The sequence below is a fragment of the Chelonia mydas genome, chromosome 7 (assembly GCF_015237465.2).
Source record: "Chelonia mydas isolate rCheMyd1 chromosome 7, rCheMyd1.pri.v2, whole genome shotgun sequence".
Taxonomy (NCBI): Eukaryota; Metazoa; Chordata; order Testudines; family Cheloniidae; genus Chelonia; species Chelonia mydas.
Genome location: NC_057853.1, coordinates 114,993,866 through 115,011,047, shown reverse-complemented (window position 1 = coordinate 115,011,047; position 17,182 = coordinate 114,993,866). Strand labels below are relative to the sequence as shown.

The following is a 17,182-nucleotide window of genomic DNA, read 5'->3' as shown; positions in this document are numbered from 1 at the left end:
AATGATTCCCCATTTACAATTACATTTTGAGACTTATCAGTTAGCCAACTTTTAATCCTTTTAATAAGTACCTTATTAATTGTATATTTTTCTAGTTTTTTAATCAAAATATCGTGTGATACCAAGTTAAATGCATTACAGGTGTCTAAGTACATTACATCTACTCTATTATTTTTATCAACCAAAATTGTAATCTCATCAAAAAAAGATAAGTTAAACAGGATCTATTTTGCATAAATGCATGTTGATTGGCATTAATTATGTTATTCTCCCTTAATTCTCTATTAATTGAGTCCCATATCAGCCACTCTAGTATCTTGCCCGGGATCGATGTCAGACTGACAGGCCTATAATTACCCAGGTTTTAAAATATTGGCACATTAGCTTTCTCACAGTCTTCTGGAACTTCTCCAGTGTTCCAAGACTTATTGAAAATCAACATTAATGGTCCAGTGAGCTCCTCTGGCAGCTCTTCTAAAACTCTTGGATGCTAGACAGCCAGACCTGCTGATTTAAAAATATCTAACTTTATTAGCTACTGTTTAACATCCTCCTGAGATATTAGTGTAATGGAAAGCGTGTTATCATATAATATGACTACAACATCTTTTTTTTTAAGTATAGAATAGAAATACTTATTGAGCACATCTAACTTTTCTGCATGATTATAATAATTCTACCATTTTTTCCAGTATTGGACCAATACAATTGATAGGATTATTTTTGTTTCTAATGTAATTAAACTCATTATTATTGTCCTTAACTCTGCTGGCCACAGGTGTCTCTTTTGTATCCCATTGCTCCCCTTATCAATTTTCTATAATTCCTACTTCTGATTTATTATCATTACTATCAACTTCCTCTTTATTCCATTTGTTACATATTATTTTTTGTATAGCTGCCTTCACTTCCCCTCTAAACCAGGTCAAATTTTTAACCAATACAACCTTCTTCCTCAATTGTGGCTTTTTGGGCATCTGGCAAAGTGGTTCTTAAACAATTCACAATTATAATTCACATTTTTCTGATTACATTCTTTGATTAAATATGCCAGATCAGTAAAATAAACGTTAATAAAGCTTTGCAGCTGGATAGGGTCTTATTGCCAAGGATTGTGAAGCCTTTGGCAAATACTACCTATGCCGTGCAACATGCGTGCTGTGAAGTATGGGCCTGAGTATATTTATCCCCATTTTCTGATAGGTAAGATGAGGCACAGAGAGATGAAGTGATACATGCAAGACTAGCAAGAGGAGTCAGCGGCAATGATGTGACTAGAACACAGGTGTTCTTGGTCTCATGCCCCTGCTCTAGATGCTCCTTTATTGTTCTCTTTTGATGTTCGGGTATATGTCACCCCACTCCTGCTCTTCCCATTGAAGTGACTGCATTCTGAGTCCCTTTGCAACCACCCTGGATAGTTTATCAGTAGCAAGGATATAACAGAGGACCTCTGGATCTAAAATGGTCTTCTGTTGCCTGAGAGAAAGGAGTCACATGCTGTAGCTCAAAGGCAGTAGCAGATTCATAAACCTGCATAGATGGATTAGCCACTGGAGGGGGATCGAGAGCCATTTTGTGTTAGCAGGTTCCACATGCTTACATGGCCTGCTTCTGTCAGGTGTTGAGCACCCCTTCTGAGCTGAGAGATGAGGGCTCCCTACCTCTCAGGAAGATATTAGCACCTTGACAGACCAAACCCATGAAGAGTTACATCGGAATACTATACCCTGTTTGCAAATGTGAAATAGATGTGAAGGCCGTGGGACTGCCTGGCAGTGTGTACAGCAAGTATAGCTATGTCTGGAGGGTGCCTAGCACATTGTGGACACTGCTGGAAATAAGAATAATACAATGGGCATGGATGCTCCAAGTCCATCCTGGATGGCATGACAGCTTGGGGTCCCGGAGCCCAAAGTGGCATAAAATAAAGTAGATTGATGCCCGATGCCTGATGGTTATAGATGAGAGGGCGAACTGGAGAAACAAGAGCCCACGATTTTCCAAAGCAGCTCCTGCAATTTTAAGGGCCCAGCATGAGACACCTTAAAGGGGGCCTCATTTTTTCCAAGGCGGGGAACCCAGCACTTTCGGACAATCAGCCCCATTTCAGGTGCGTCAACTTGGCCACCCAAAAATGGAGGCATCCAAAATGATTAGTCCCTTATAAAACTCTCAGCCAGGGTATTCACTACTATGGTTTAGGGATATACTTTTGGTTCCTTATTTCTACCCCATGATATTAGTAGTTTCTGGTTATACAGCAGCAGTCCCTTAAGACCCCAGTACAGATCAGGGCCACATTGCACTGGCATAGTATAGACCTAGCAAAGGGACAATCTCTGCTTTGCAGGCTCACCTGCTAAATATGGGTTTGGAACGCTGTATATTTCCCCCTGAGAACATGTATGGTGACTAACACCACTATACATGTTATTCATAGCTTTAAAGCCTTCACTGGGGCTTTAAATGTGGAGGGAAGGCTTGTGTGTTCCAATGACCCTGCGAGCTATCCCGTGGGGATTTCAACAGCTGGTAGGGTGCCCCAGGCCAAAGGGAAGGGAGCAGACAACAAGCAGTGCACTGCTCTTCCGAGCTGGGGGTTGGGCGATCAGCCAACACCCGGTCCTTGTAAAAAGTCAGGGTATAGAAATGCACCAAGGCAGCCATTGCAGCAAAGAGCATGATAGAAAGGGGTGGCAAAGCCTTGTTTGTGCCCCAAGCAATGTCTGAGCGCACAGGAAGGATTCAGAAATCTTTAAAGGGAGCACCAAATAGGCAGAAGACCCAGTTAATAGCAGCAGGTGTGTGACAGAAGGTCTGCTTAGGAAAGAAAACATCCAAAGTATTATTTGCTTCTTAATCCGAGACATGAGTCCAATTGAAACACTCCCCCAACCCTGAAAGGGAAACATAATCCCCAGCTCTGGGAGATTATCTGAAATGCACTCGGTGCGTCACTTACATGTGCTCGTCTCATGCCTTCTGCTTCGGCTGTGTTCTTCACGGCTTTCGCGATGCATATGGGCGTATACGGGGTGAGGTAGCGGTGAGCCTAGAGCACAGAGGCAGGGGTTACATCCTGATTATACAAACTGCACGATCTTGCATGTTGAACATCTTGGACTTTCACATCACCACAGTTTGTACTTCCACAATAGCCTTCGGCGAACGGTCTTGTTCTGTGCCGACTGCTGCTGGTTTGCTAGGCGCTGGCCAGAACACAGCAGAGGAATGGTCCCTGTTCTGAGTTTACCGCCTTCATTATAACTCAGGGAACGAACTAAGAGCCATGATGGCCACATGCAGTATGTCAGAACGGTTAGCCTGGAGCTGCACACTGGAAAACTAAGGCACAAAGAGGTTTAGGCCCAAATTTTCAACGATCGCCTATAATCTGGGGTGCGCCAGTTGAGACAGGTAGGAGTTGATTTTCAGAGGGGCTGAGCACTCGCTGCTCTAACTGAAGTCTATGGTGAGTTGCATTTCCTAAAAATCAGGCCCTAACAGTTCGACTCTCTGGTCATGTGCCATAAAGTGGCCTTAAAGCAGACAGAGGTGGCCACTGGAGAATCCCCCTTGGGCAGAACTTTCCACTGGCATAAGACTGATGGAGGTGGCTCCATCGCCTCCTAGCCCAGCCGCCACCCATCCTCAGAGAAAGGGAAGGGGAAGGCATGTTGAGGGAGACTAGAAGAGAGAGGGGGTTAGGGTTGCCAATTTTGGTTGGGCATATTCCTGGAGATTTCATCACAACATCATGTTTAACTCAAGATTAATCTTTGATACCTGGAGACGGTAGGACAGTCCTGGAGCGCTGGCAACCCCAGAGGTGATGTGGCAGAGGAGAGCTCTGTTTTGATCAATCCTCCACTGGCACAACGACCCCAAGGGACTTTACACTGATGCCAAGTAAAGACGGCCCCTCTGCAGATCTCACTTGTGCCAGGGCTGGATGGCTCTGAATCAGGGATCCACAACCAGTTCCCTCCCACTGCCAGTCTCCACTGTGTCAGATCTATGCTTGGACATAGTAGAAAATAAGAGTCTAGCTGGGCACCCGGGACTAATGGAGCCTTTAAAAAATTCTGACTTGCCTGAAGTCTCACAGCAAGCCAGTAGCAGAGCTAAGAATAAAACCCAGGTCTCCTGACTCCCAGTCCTCTGCTCTGACCACTAGATGATTTACCATTTCCGAACACTTTACAGTAGCAGGAGAACGACTGCTGCATTCTGAGGAAATAAAGTGCCGAATGCTCCTCTGAAATTACATTTATCAGTCAGGAGAGTCTCCAATCTATGCAGTACGTCAGCTGACATTTTTAGATATGTCGTCGGGGTATATTTATCTTCCTATAAAAGTATATTTATGCACGTTTGCAAGCAAATCAATACAGGGTTTGCAGGGTCTTTGTTATATACTATGTTGGACTCCGGCCTACACCAGCAATATGTGGCTTTGATAGAGGAGCGGGATAAATCTACACAGTGCACAAGTGAGCTTTACCGTACCCTTGCTTGGACGTTCGGCTGATATAAGTCATATAGGACTGGGACTCAGGAGGCCTGGTTTCTATGGCCAGTTCTGCCAGACACCTGAAGACTGACCTTGAGCAAGTCACTTAACTCTTTTTCCCCTTCCCACTCTTTGCCTGTACGCTCTTCAGGGCAGGGGCTGTCTCTCACTATACGTTTGCGCTGCGCCTAGCACAACGGGGCCCTGATCTCAGCTGAGGCCTCTAGGCGCTAAGATAATGTAAGTTAATAATCAATAATAATCATCCTAAATTACTTATTACGGGCCAGAGCCTGAGCTGTATAAAGTACCATAACTGCACTGCCTTTCCAACAGGGGGCTGTTCCCTTTAAGTGGAGTACAGATTAGGGTTCAGCCAACCCCTGTTCCAAGGCATGTCCCTTTAAGGTTCCTGGGATTTTGGAGTGGACAAAGGCCTATGGAAGGGCAGAGGCAGGTACTGGGAGAGAGGTGGTTTGTCCTACGGGAACAGCTAATGCTAAGGGAAAATCCAGGATACTGTTTCTTTAAGGGACCAGGACCCTTGTAGTGCAGGGTGGGGCAAGGATCCCCTCTCTCCCAGCCAACCAGGACAAGCCCTGGGAAGGAGGGCAGCATATATATGCTGCCTCCTCTCTGATAACAGGGGAGACACCGGCAGGGGAACCAGTGCTGCCTACTGACCGCTTCCAACCCAGTGAGAAAAAGAGGCCAGCTGGTTTAAGGCTGCAGCTGACTGGAATGAGAACATCCCCGAGAAGGGACGCTGTGGGACTCCTCAGCCCAGGAGGAGAAGCCTGCCTAAACGATCACCCAGGCCCCAGAAGGAGGGCTATGGGACTCCTGACCGAAGGAGAAGAGGGATGGGCCCAAAGGGGTTAAAGTCTCTGTATTTGGAAGAGAACGAATGAAAGCCCCACGAAAAGGCCTGCATACTGTGGCCTGAGTCTCAATCATTGCAAAGAACTAAAGGGGGAAACTGAAGGCAAGCTGCCTGCAGGGCCATGCCAGGCCCTGGGGAGGTGCTCTGGGATGGCACCCTGCTACAGATTTCAACTGAGCCATTTCAATTTATCCACGCTGAGGTTCTGCTCCCCTATTTGGCAGAAGATATTTTCACTGAAGTCAACAGAGCTACCCTGGTTTGCCCCAGATGAAGAGCTGACCCCTTGCTTCTCATGCCCAAAATGAATAGCCCCAATTATTCTAAGAAGAGGTGTTGGAGTGAGTTTTAGTACTTTGCAGCAGTTTTTCAGGGCAGCAGCAACAGGCACAGAACAATGCATCTGATGCTGTCGGGAGGCCAGGTTTGACTAAGGAAAGAGGCAGAGAGATTTATCTGGGTTACACATGTTCTACATCCCGATGATTTGTTTTTGTATCAGGCAAAGCACACATGTTTCTTAAGAGTTGGCAGAAAGATACAAAGAGCTCCATCATATATCGAAGAGATTTGTTGCTGTGTAAATGATAAAGCTTTACAATCTCCCCATCTGTCCTAATGCACGAGGAGCAGAGAGGCAGCCAACATACATAATCAAACGTCATTGTTAGAGAAAAAATAATACACAATACCTGTTCTCTTGGCCGCGGTAACTGGCATGTTGAACAGGGCAGATATTAGCTTGTCTATATAACTAAATAGACAACAGGGGGATATATAAACGGCCTTTGCAGCTGGAGAGGTTTCTTTCGGAAGACATAAAACCTAGGCCGTTCTTAAAAATCCCATGGCACTTTTTGCAGGAAAAGGGCCTTCAACCCTGGTCTCTCAGCCAAACTGCAACTTTAAGCCCTACCCTGCAAATGCTCACTACACTGGGTAGTCCCTTTAGAGTCACTAGGAACTACCCACAGCAGAGAGCGGCTGCAGGACAAGGATTAAAAATGACCTCCATCCAAAATGGTAGTTGTTGAGCACAACGGCTCAGCGACACAGTGGTCAGTGTAGAGCTGCCTTGTAGATTATCCCGTGGGATTAGTTACAGGAAGGGGGTGGCTAGGACCTAGACGACTACACAATTGGTTTTTAAAATCAAGTGATTATGCTGGTGAACGATGCCCAGCGTAGGGCCCACCTCAGTGATTCTGAGCACCTCTCTAGCCACACAACAGCGACAGCTTCCCTGACCACTCTGCTGCTGTGTCCCAAGCCTGTTCTGAAGTGCTGGGAAACAAGGGGAGTTTTACCATTGACTTCAATGGGAGCAGAGAGAGGCCAGCACGGAGCACTTCCGAAAACCCCATCCCAGGTTTCACCCAAGCCCTCCACGAGTGACCCTTCCACCCAGCTGATTATTCTAGCACCTCTTAATCTGACGTGGACAGGGCCACAGCCTGCCCCAGTGACAGCCTTAATAAGGGACAGCATGAGAACGGTCGTTTTAAAGGAACGCAAAGGTTGGGATGGGGTGGCAATGGAGACTTTTCCACTCTTGGTCACTAGCACAAATCCATAATGGCTCCTCACTGTTGCCATTAGTGGCTGTTTGGTGGCCTATGTGCAGTGAGCTGCGGGTGTCTTCCAGTACTGATGGGCAAAAGCCTACATGGCAAATTGCCCTTCCCCATAGGCACCCTTGCTTGCAGACTCAGGAAAGGGGACCAAGGATTTCTTGGGCCTGTAGAGGACTGAAGTACCCTCTGACAGGTTTGAAACACCTCCAAAGGGTGGAGTGGAGGAAGCTGCCCTAGCTCTGTGGAAATGTAGGTGCTCAGCCTCTCTGAAGATCCAGGTCCTAGATGTCCTATATTGATATCTGTCACCATCATGAAAATTACTCTTCTTTAAATCTTCACCCAGTAGCTTAGGCCCCAAAGGTCCCTTACTGTAATTAATCCAACCGGGTAAAGCTACAAAACATGTCCCATTCTATCCCTGATTCATGTGTTCTCCCGAGCTTTTTACATCCACTCTTTGTACTGGTTGGTTATGACATCTGTGACAAGGTCCTTCAGCTGAGGTCCAGCTGAACTGGGACAGAGTGCAACCACTTCTCCTCTGCGAACGAGAAGCCAGAACCATTGTGACTGCATTAATACATCTGGTCCTCCTAACCCCATCCCTTGTGGCACATTCAGATTTGGAAATTGCCCAAAAGTCCTTGCTCTCAACAACAGTGCTGAGTGTAATGTTTACTTGCAGTGTATTATTTAGCCATTAGATGTCTCTCTGTGGTGGAGTTCCAGAGTGTGCACAGATTGGTGAACTAGGGAGACACAGCTGGAACTCAAGATGTGTGGAAGCCTGCTAATTTGTCTGTAGTTATAGCTTTTTTTCATAGATTCCGAGGCCAGAAGGAACCACTGTAATCAGCTAGTTTGACCTCCTGTATAACACAGGCCATAGAACTTCCCAAAAATAATCCCTAGAGCATATTTTAGGTATGTTTGCTTTGAATAAGTGCCTCCTGTTTAGAAAGGACTGTTATACTCTGTATCAGAACAGTGGGCAGTGTGGGATAGGGCCTTCTTAAGGAGTCCCAGAAAACACATTTACAAGCACAATACTGAGGTGTGTCAAGTACAAAGGAAACAAAACAATTCTGATATCAACAGTGTCCCTGTGCAGTCATGCTAACCCATCACAGGGATAAGCAGCCATTTCATGCAATCTGCGTCCTCATAATATTCCTCGCCGAGTGGACACGAACGTGGTCTACCTTGGCTCTTGCATCTCCTGACTATCTGCTTTTTGCCCCTCTACCACAAGCCACTGAAACAAATAAGGGGAGCCATCTTCAGATCCTCCCACCAAGCACAGCCCCCCCCACCCCCCGGGTTCTATCTACACCTGAACAATTGGGTGTATTTAATCTATGCCATGCATGGGACATGCTCAAGATCCACGCGCAGTGACCCTAGTTTACGCATATCTCCCCAGCCCTCTGCCTCCCCTGTTCTTGTCTTACCCTGAATCCGAGAATTCTTAGGGTAAATCGGCTTAACAAGCTGGAATGCTTGCCCTGGGGACAGCTACCCCCCCATTAAACAACGCTCTGATAGTCTGGCATTCTCGTCAAAGCCACCCTGCAGCACCCAGCACTGATGGGAAGCTGAGCAGGTACCCTAATTAAAAACACTCATCACAGGACTGGGTTTGAAGGAGGAGTCCTTTTCCCTGCCAGGACACACCAACCTTGGGGACGGCCTCCGTCAGGGCATAGCTGGCTTTGTCACTGAGCCACACTTTCTCCTTGGGGGAGAGACCCGCACAGATGGCCTGCAGCTCCGTCAGGACAGATTCGTACGGCACCACCTGGATTTTAAACTCAGCCTCCAGGGCGGAATCAAGCAGCAGATGTTCCCTCGTGGACGGGTCTGCCATGCGGTCGCCACTGATAAACAGCCTGCAGAAATGTATCAGCAGAGAGCACGTGGGTGTGACTTGTGTTTCCGCCTGACGGAAGTGGGAAGGGGTGGAAATCACACTGTTCTAATCACATTTAAAGGAGAGAGGATATTATTAAGAACAACACTGTGCACTGATCCAGACCGTTTTATCCAAGGATCTCCCTGCACTTTGTACCCTGCATTGAAATTAAGCCTCACAACCACCCTGGGAGGTAGTTACCCTCAGTTATACAGAAGGGGGCATGTCATCACTAAGGCTACAATTTAGTCACGGAGGTCACGGAATCCGTGACTTCCAACCACCTCCGTGACTTCAGCCTGTGGTGCTCGGGAGCTGCAGGGTCCCCTGCCACCTCTGGCAGCCCCCAGAGCTCCAAGTTGCTGTAAGTGATGGGGGTACCCCACAGCTCCCATCCCCCACAGGGGACCCCCAGAGCCACAGGCAGCAGGGGTACCCCGCAACCCCCCAGCTGCTAATGGCAGTGGGTGTACCCCGTGGCTCCCGTCCCCTGTAAGTGGCAGGGGACCCCCTGAGCTGCATGCAGCAGGAGTACCCCACAATCCCCTAGCTGCTGCAGGTGGCGGGTAGCCCCGCAGCTCCCAGCCATGGGTGGCGGGGGACCCTGGAGCTCTAACACCCAACCCCCGGAGGGGCCTCCGGAACTCCTAGCCACTGCACAGCTGCCCCGCTGCAGGGGGGGTGGGGACCCACAGATCCCCATTTTGTCCTAGATATTTTTAGTAAAAGTCAGGGACAGGTCACGGCTTCCGTGAATTTTTCTTTATTGCCCGTGACCTGTCCGTGACTTTTACTAAAAATATCCATGACAGATATTACCCTTAGTCATCACACAGCTGAGAACAGAACTCCCAGGCCTGTGTTCTACCCACTAGGTCACACACGTTTGGCTAGTACCTTCATGTGCCTCGATTCTTGTACCCTACCAAAGCTTGTTGCACTAAACAAAAAGAGAAGGATCTTTGGCACCCAAAGCCCCAAAATCCCAGAGCACAGCAGCAACCGTCACTTGTGGTTTCGAAGTGAATCTTCAGCTAAGTTAACCCCTCAAAAATCCCTCAATGGATAAAGTTCTCCAGCGTCTGCCCCACTGCTGATGCAAATTCATCAGCAGCTCCGTATAGCACCTTTGGTACAAAGATCTCAAAGCATTTTACATGGTCCCAATTTTACAAAGGGGCAAACTGAAGCACGAAGAGGTGAAAGGACTTGCCCAAGGTCACACAGTAGCAGAGCTGGGAACAGAACCGAAAGCTCTTGACTCCACCACCACAATGATGAGAGCGGGGGGAGAGAAATGGATTATCATGGAATACCAAAATGCTAGGAAAGGACATTAATATGGCCGAGGTACATGCAGTTTAAAAGGACACAAACAATGCAAGAGCCAGTCTCTGGCAGGAAACATGCCTGGAAAGTCAGTGCAACACTTGGTAACGATAAAGAAGGGGCAAGGTAAAGACCTGATTGTGTCGGTTCCTATGACAGCGTAAGCAAAAAATACTGGATTGTATTCAACGTCTGAGCCTCGGAGGTTCAACAGCCCTAGGAAAGAAAAGAGAGCCCAGAATCACAGTCTTGTTTCATCATTTAAATTCAACAGTATTAGAAAAGAAAAACAAAACCAAATTCAGTTGGCTCGAAAGCAGGTTCACACCAGGGCTTTAAGCCAGAGTCCAGCTGTTGCAATTCCCCAGAGCTTTACTGGCAGTAATTTGCTTTCTCCACAAGATGGCACCAAACCTGTGAGTACTCAATGGTGCCAGAAAAATCTCTTCGGGCTCGGGCTCCGTAGCTAGACTACCATGGGGACGCCAGAATGGCAAGGCAGTGACTTTCCCAGTCTCTGCAGCGGGACAGCAGATCACCTCTCGCTCTCCACAGAGTGCTCAAGTTTTCGTACTTTGCTCTCACAGAGCCCTGTCAGCCATGGGACCCCTGGGGGAAGGGAGGCACAGAGAAGCTAAGGCCAAAACATTACAAAACGGCCTTTGGTTGTGGCTCCTCGGCTCGTGGCCTTGCTTGTCAAACGCGCAGGTCGCTCACAACTCAGGAGGACGCCAAGCGGCGCAGCGGGCGCTGGGCCTCTCTGAGCGCCAGGTTTCAGGAGTCAAGCTGAGCCCTCCGAAACCCAGGGACTCACTCTTGGAAACATTCGGGTGGAAGAGCGGCTCCCGGTGATGCGGCGAGCCAGCCGCGGAGGTGGAAGCGCGACCTGCAATGCTGGCATTTCAGTCTGGGGCTGGGTCCACTGGGCCACGTGACATCAGGCAAGACAGTCGTGGGGTACGTGCACACTTCCTGGGAAAGACCCTGCTTCTCCCAAGCTACAAGGACCCATACGGGGCTTCCAGGAAGGGGCTGTAGAAATCTGCCTGCTGAGCAAAATTAGGGTCTCCATACCGTGGCCTCCTCTTCAACCCTCCCTCCAGATGCCCCTTCAGATTTTAATAGAGCAACATCTAGTGGCTAAATATAAGATGAAAGGGTTTTTCCTTCTATAGTAAAGGAAAGGGGCACCAGATGTACACCTAGCAATAAGCATCTCTCTCGCTGTCCTTAGCCCCTCCTCAGCCCTTTGTTCATGGTCACCCCTTGCACTGGTAGGTGTACTTAGACTGTAACCACCTGAGAGCCGGGAACAAGCATTGTGTCTGTAAAGTGGCGTGCACGCCTTGGTGTCTGTACAGATAAGGACAGAAGGCCGCCATCTCTGCTAATGCAGGTCTCGCCAGAGAAGAGTCCCCGTTTGCTGCTATTGGATGTATTCCTTTCGTAGCTCTGCGCTTGGTTTCACAATGCTAGGAGTGAATACAAAGGGCCCTGACTATGCCACGTTGCTGGCGCCAAGTTACTGATTTCCAAACTGAAGCTGGGAATTTGTCAAGATCATTTACACTCTGGAGCAGGTGATGCGGATTCTACAGCCTACCCTAATCACACACCCAAGCCTGGCCTGCTCTCCTACACAGGCGCAGCCCCACTGATGCAGCACCTCTGGTATGGTCAACAATGGGTCATCTGGACCTACTCTGAGGTTTAGAGCAATCCAGATAATATCTATCTTGAGCCAGACCAACAGCGCCCTGGGGCCATTCCATTAGCTCTCGCCTGACCTGCACCCACCCTGGGAATGCCTACTATGCTGGGGCAGGAGGCCAGAATCACAGGGCTTAGAGCTGGCTACATTGGTTTTGCTACTTGGAGACTCCCCTGCGGGTTCTTTAAGCTCCCTTGGCTGCCTGTCCAGTGCAAATGGAAACAGGTGGGGACTAGGATGAGGTCCATTGCAGTCTTGTTTTACGACGGGAGTTTGCAGACTGTGGGGAAAGGAGATCGGGGGGCTCCTTTTAATAAGTATGAAAACTAGAACTAGGCTTGTGGAAATCACGAGCACACACACGTACGTGCTTAGAAACCACAAATGCTGCATACGAAACGGTGTTGTGTCTATTTGTGTACCCAGAGCCACATACAGTACTGCTTCAGTGATGGCAAGGCATCACAGCTTAAAACAACCTTCAGCTTCCTGGAGCTGGTGGTGTAAGGATATTATACGCTAGAACATTTCGTCTGTCAATTCTTTCCTCAAGCTGCCTCGGTTTTATACATCGCCTTCCTTTTCCTTCTCTTCTTCTGTTTTTCAAGTGTTGTGATTTGTTGTATACACTGGGCCTAAATCTGGTCTATTGCTCTGGATTTACACAGGTGTAAATGAGACCAAAATCTGGCTCTTAGTAAAGAATGGAGACTGCTCCTGACCCTGTCCCATAGCTGCTTCTGATACAAGTTAATCGACTTATAACAAACCCCTCGGGTGTACCACGTGCCTCTTGGCACGGGGTAGATTTCCCATTTCCCAGCCACGAGAGAAAGTTCTATTGTACTGACAGGGAGTTCTGACAACCCACCCAGCCAGGATACTTACAAGCTACCTCATCCAGGGCTGTAACCACAAACCAGAGGACTTTTCTCTCAACCATTTTTGCACGCAGAGCTGCAATCTTCTCTTTCCAGCCAATCCCTGTGAAATACAATACATTTGCTGACTGTGGATGGGTTTGATTCTTTAGTTGCAAATGCTATCACCGCCTAATTTAGTGACTAACAGCAGAGATGTACAGCCATGAAGCCCTAATGTAATGAGGCTAGAATTTCCTTGAAGCCAAACACGCAATCTCTGGCTTGTCTTCCTTACTGCTCCTTTATGACATACACCACCAGCTTCAGGCTTTTTCTCCTTTTTCCAGGAACATACATCTGTGTATTTATTACAAACCCATCACTGTAGTATCTAGGCACAATCAATGCTTATATCTGGTTTCCAAAACAAAAAAATCATTGAAGAGAATAAGCAGAGGCTAATTAGATCCTTAATTTAATCAAACAGCACATAATGCTGGGCTGCAGTTATATTTCTCCTGTCACTATGTAAGGGAAAGGAAGAAAGAAGAGAGGCATGAAAATGAATCCACTCAATTCAGGACCAGATCCCACTAACCTGTGTAACTCAGGTCCAGGGTCATTAGAGGTTTGCAGGGTCGCTGGGGGCGATCTACCCAGATTGCATCGATCAGGTTCTCTTTGACTGGCACAAGAACATGGCCGGCACTTTTCAGTGCTTTAGACATCCTCTTCCATTGATCTGCCAAAGGGGAGAGAGCTAAGAGCACTGGCCACAAATGTCTGAAACCAGGAATTCCCTCTGTGCTGGGGATGCTGGAAAAGTCTAAGCTTTCTCCTCCACCCCTGCCCCTTTCCACTTGGTCTCAAAGATGGGAAGGAGAAGAAGAAAAAAAGCAACATCCAGATGTAACAAGCCATAGTGACACTCCAACAGAGGTATCACAGTCACCAGTGGGAAATGACCCAGAGATCTACAGCACCAAAAGCACAGGCCTCTAATGCTTGAGCTAAAGAGGAACTCTCTTAGCCGTGTAGCAGTAATAGGCTGTAACATGGAAAGCCTATTTGAAACAGCGTGGGGAATTTGGGTAGGCAGAATCTCATCACCCAACCTGGAAAGCATAAAATAAACTAACCAGCTGGAATAATGAAAGGGTCCACTCCAACTTTCGAGCCCTCTGGGAGCACACTCACTAGCCAGTCCTCCTGCGTTGGCGTATCCTTCAGACCTGGATGTGGAAAAGGGGTAAAATGTAGTTCCAAGAGCAAAGAAAAAACCATGCAGAAGAGGTTTCACACAGACCCTTAAATTACAGCACACACTAACATATAAGTCACACTCAAATGCAAGTGCCCTGACGTATCTTAAAGCAGCAGCATCTTGTGCAGATGCCGATCCTCCTATTCCTTTTTGGTTTTCCTTTTAAAAGGCACTATAGTGATCTTAGTTCATTCCCAGGCCCTGGCAGTCAATTAACCTGAGTGCATAGAGCACTCCCATACCCTGCTATTTAGTTCTCTGTATATTAGTGGAGCAATATCTTGGGCGGCCACCCACCCATTTTCATGAGCGTCCAGTTGCTATCCATTTGCTGTGCTGCCTGCAGGAAGTAGCGTCCATCCGTCCACATAGCTGCTTTTTGCTCGGTTATAATGGCAGTACCTGGCCAGGAAGCAAAAGGGATAAGTAGGTTTGTAGTTCATCGGAACACAGAGGGGCAGATACAGAGGTATTGGATGCATCACAGTTACATGGATGGCACAGGGTTTGGCTGAAATATACACAGATGCCGGACAGTCCGTATGAAGGCTCAGGTCACAGTTCTAACGTCACTTGGGTGTTAATGGAGATACTAATTGTTCCCCACAACTAAGAGGCAAACTCCTTTGCAGTTCTGGCCAGGCCATTCTACACCAGGAACCAGGTTTGCTGAACTTGCTTTTAAATCTCCTCAGACTAACTCAGTTTAAACACAGCTCAGCCAGTCAGCGTGGAGGAGCTGAAGCCTGGCTTACAAATTATCATTACTAGAGAAACACACAGAAGCCCCAACTGAGACCAGGGCCCCATTGCACTGGGAACTGCACAACAGAGTCAGTCCCTGCCCCAAGGAGTTTACAATCTAAACAGAAAAGACAGCGTCAGAGAAGGGAAGCATTATTATCCCCATTTTACAGTGGGAAACTGAGGCACACCGGCCCTGGTTCAGCCAGCTACATAAGCAGTGGGAACTGACATCAGTGGGACTACTCACATGGTTAAGTCAGGCATGTGCTTACGTAACTTGCTGACTCAGGACCAGAGGGATCTAGTGATTTGCACAAGGCCACCTAGGGTGTCTGTGGCAGAGCCAAGAATTGAACCCAGATCTCCTGAGTCCCAGCGTCATACCACATGACCTATTTTCTCTCTTACAATGACTGCGGTCTATCTTACTGCAGCACAGCTCACAAACTCCGGTTCAGCCTCATCTCCACTGGCCAAACACACGCTGACGCTGTCGGAGCCAGAACCCATTTAAAAACAGAGCTTGTATTCAGCAAACACCGCTTGAGCCCAAGCCAGGGCAAATCCTGCCAAGGTCTGACGGTGGAACCACCGCTCTTCTGACCGCAGGGTGAGGCGCCAGGCTGAAGAAAGGAAGGCTGGAATGCAGCATTCGTGTTCTAGAACAGCGCTGCTCTGCATTTCCGAATAGAGTGTTTTCCACAGGAGGCTCTCAAGGCACTTTACAGCAATTGACCCACGAAGCCTCACAGCATCCTGTGGGGAAGTCAGTATTTGACATTAACCCTGATTTCCAGGTGGGAGATGGGAGGCATAGGAAGGCTGAGTGACTCGTCCGCAATTTCACAGCAAGTATGTTGCAGAGCCTGGGACAGAAATCTGCCTTCCCAACTTCCAGTCCTCTGCTTCAGCCAAAAGAACATCCCGTGCCTCTGTGAGATAAGCAAACTTTTCCATAAACTCAGCTTCACAGTTCAGTATTTTTGGCACTGGCTTCATTCTAAGATGATTGAAAGCGGCTGACAAACATTGTTTACCATTAATCCCAGCTCTGTTGGGCAACGTACAATCTGTTCATAGTGGCCTCACGTTAGACGACATAAAAGTAGGCTGCGAGCACCGCATTAAACAGTTAACAGGATTTTGCTTTATGGGAGGTTTGTTCAGGGGTCAGTCATTTGTGAAAGCCCGTTACTACATCGATCTTACATAATTTTCAGCTGGCAGCCACCACATAATTCTGCAGATGCTGAAATGGGAAGGGAACAGTCCAAACATTTTGGTTAGGTTTCTCATTCCATCCAGCATACACGTTGCGAATCAGATCACTTCTTTTCAGGGGAAATATGCGTTCAGACAACAGTACCTGCAGAGCCATCAAATCCAGAGATGAATGCCCGTCTGCAATCACAGGGCGCGATGTTCTCGCTCTGGAATACAGAAGACGCAGCTAATTATTTACATCAGCAACAACAAAAGCAACTGATGACAAGTACATTGAAAAGCTTTGTTTCTCTTGAAGGACGCTGTCAAGAGAAACAAACAAGTTATAAGATCGGGCTGTGCTCCTTTGGAAGTCCTAACAAGTGTTTAAAAATTGTTCCTTTGGGACATTTAAGTATATGTGATTATTTTGTATTTATATCTGCCTGTTTTTTTTAAACCTCCAGAACTTTTCTCCCACCAACTTCTGTAAACAGTGAAGTGCTGCAATTTGCTGATATTTATTTCACACTCAGCTTCCCATTTGGCAACAAACAGATCCTGCCTTTGAAGCTGCAAAGTGAGAAGAAGAGAACACACAGGCATTCCTTGATCTTGGAAACTAAAGTATACGGTCCATTAAATCTTTAAATGCCACGATATTTATTGATGTCCTCCAACTGGAGTTTACAAGAAGCCCATTTAGAATTTCTCCTCTACAACAATGCCATTAAAAAGGAGACTGTCAAGGTTGTTAGGCCATAAAACTTATAAGCCTTTAGGAGATTTTGTAATTAGATACCAAGTCTTTTACTTCTACTTTACCTGTTCAAATCCAGCCCAGGTCAGACGTAACCAGAAGTTATTGGTTACCATTGGATGAATGCTTACTTCCCTACGTGAAACAATTGGGAGGGGGAAGGGAGAGAGATGGGTAACTTCTGTCAAGATCAAAGTATCCATATCATAAAACCATCTTAATAAGCACCTTTGTTGTCAGTCTCAACAAAAACCCTAAATGACTGAATAGGCTGGGGACACAGAAACTCCCAACGTCCACAATCTGTTGCCAAAAATGGAAGAAGAAAAATTGTTAGCCAAGGTGTCCCTGCGTTTTGAAATGGCCAACACGCCCTGTTCTGGGATCTTGTTCAACCAAGATCGAAGGTCAGGATTG

At 47.4% G+C, this 17,182-nt stretch overlaps 1 protein-coding gene across 6 annotated transcripts in view; it reads right to left on the bottom strand.

The window, feature by feature from the left end:
• XPNPEP1 (X-prolyl aminopeptidase 1) overlaps positions 1–17,182 on the bottom strand; it is a 44,481-nt gene that overhangs the window by 14,755 nt on the left and 12,544 nt on the right. For 3 of the 6 annotated variants that reach the window (XM_043551141.1, XM_043551140.1, XM_043551139.1), the window contains 9 exons: positions 16,831–16,900; positions 16,169–16,232; positions 14,353–14,457; positions 13,931–14,023; positions 13,390–13,533; positions 12,817–12,912; positions 10,352–10,433; positions 8,655–8,865; positions 2,966–3,055 (listed from right to left, as the gene is read on the bottom strand). In XM_043551141.1, the coding sequence (XP_043407076.1) occupies positions 2,966–3,055; positions 8,655–8,865; positions 10,352–10,433; positions 12,817–12,912; positions 13,390–13,533; positions 13,931–14,023; positions 14,353–14,457; positions 16,169–16,232; positions 16,831–16,900 (955 nt within the window). The remainder of the gene's footprint in view (positions 1–2,965; positions 3,056–8,654; positions 8,866–10,351; positions 10,434–12,816; positions 12,913–13,389; positions 13,534–13,930; positions 14,024–14,352; positions 14,458–16,168; positions 16,233–16,830; positions 16,901–17,182) is intronic. The other 3 variants (XM_037904097.2, XM_043551142.1, XM_043551143.1) reach the window with 1 other exon arrangement.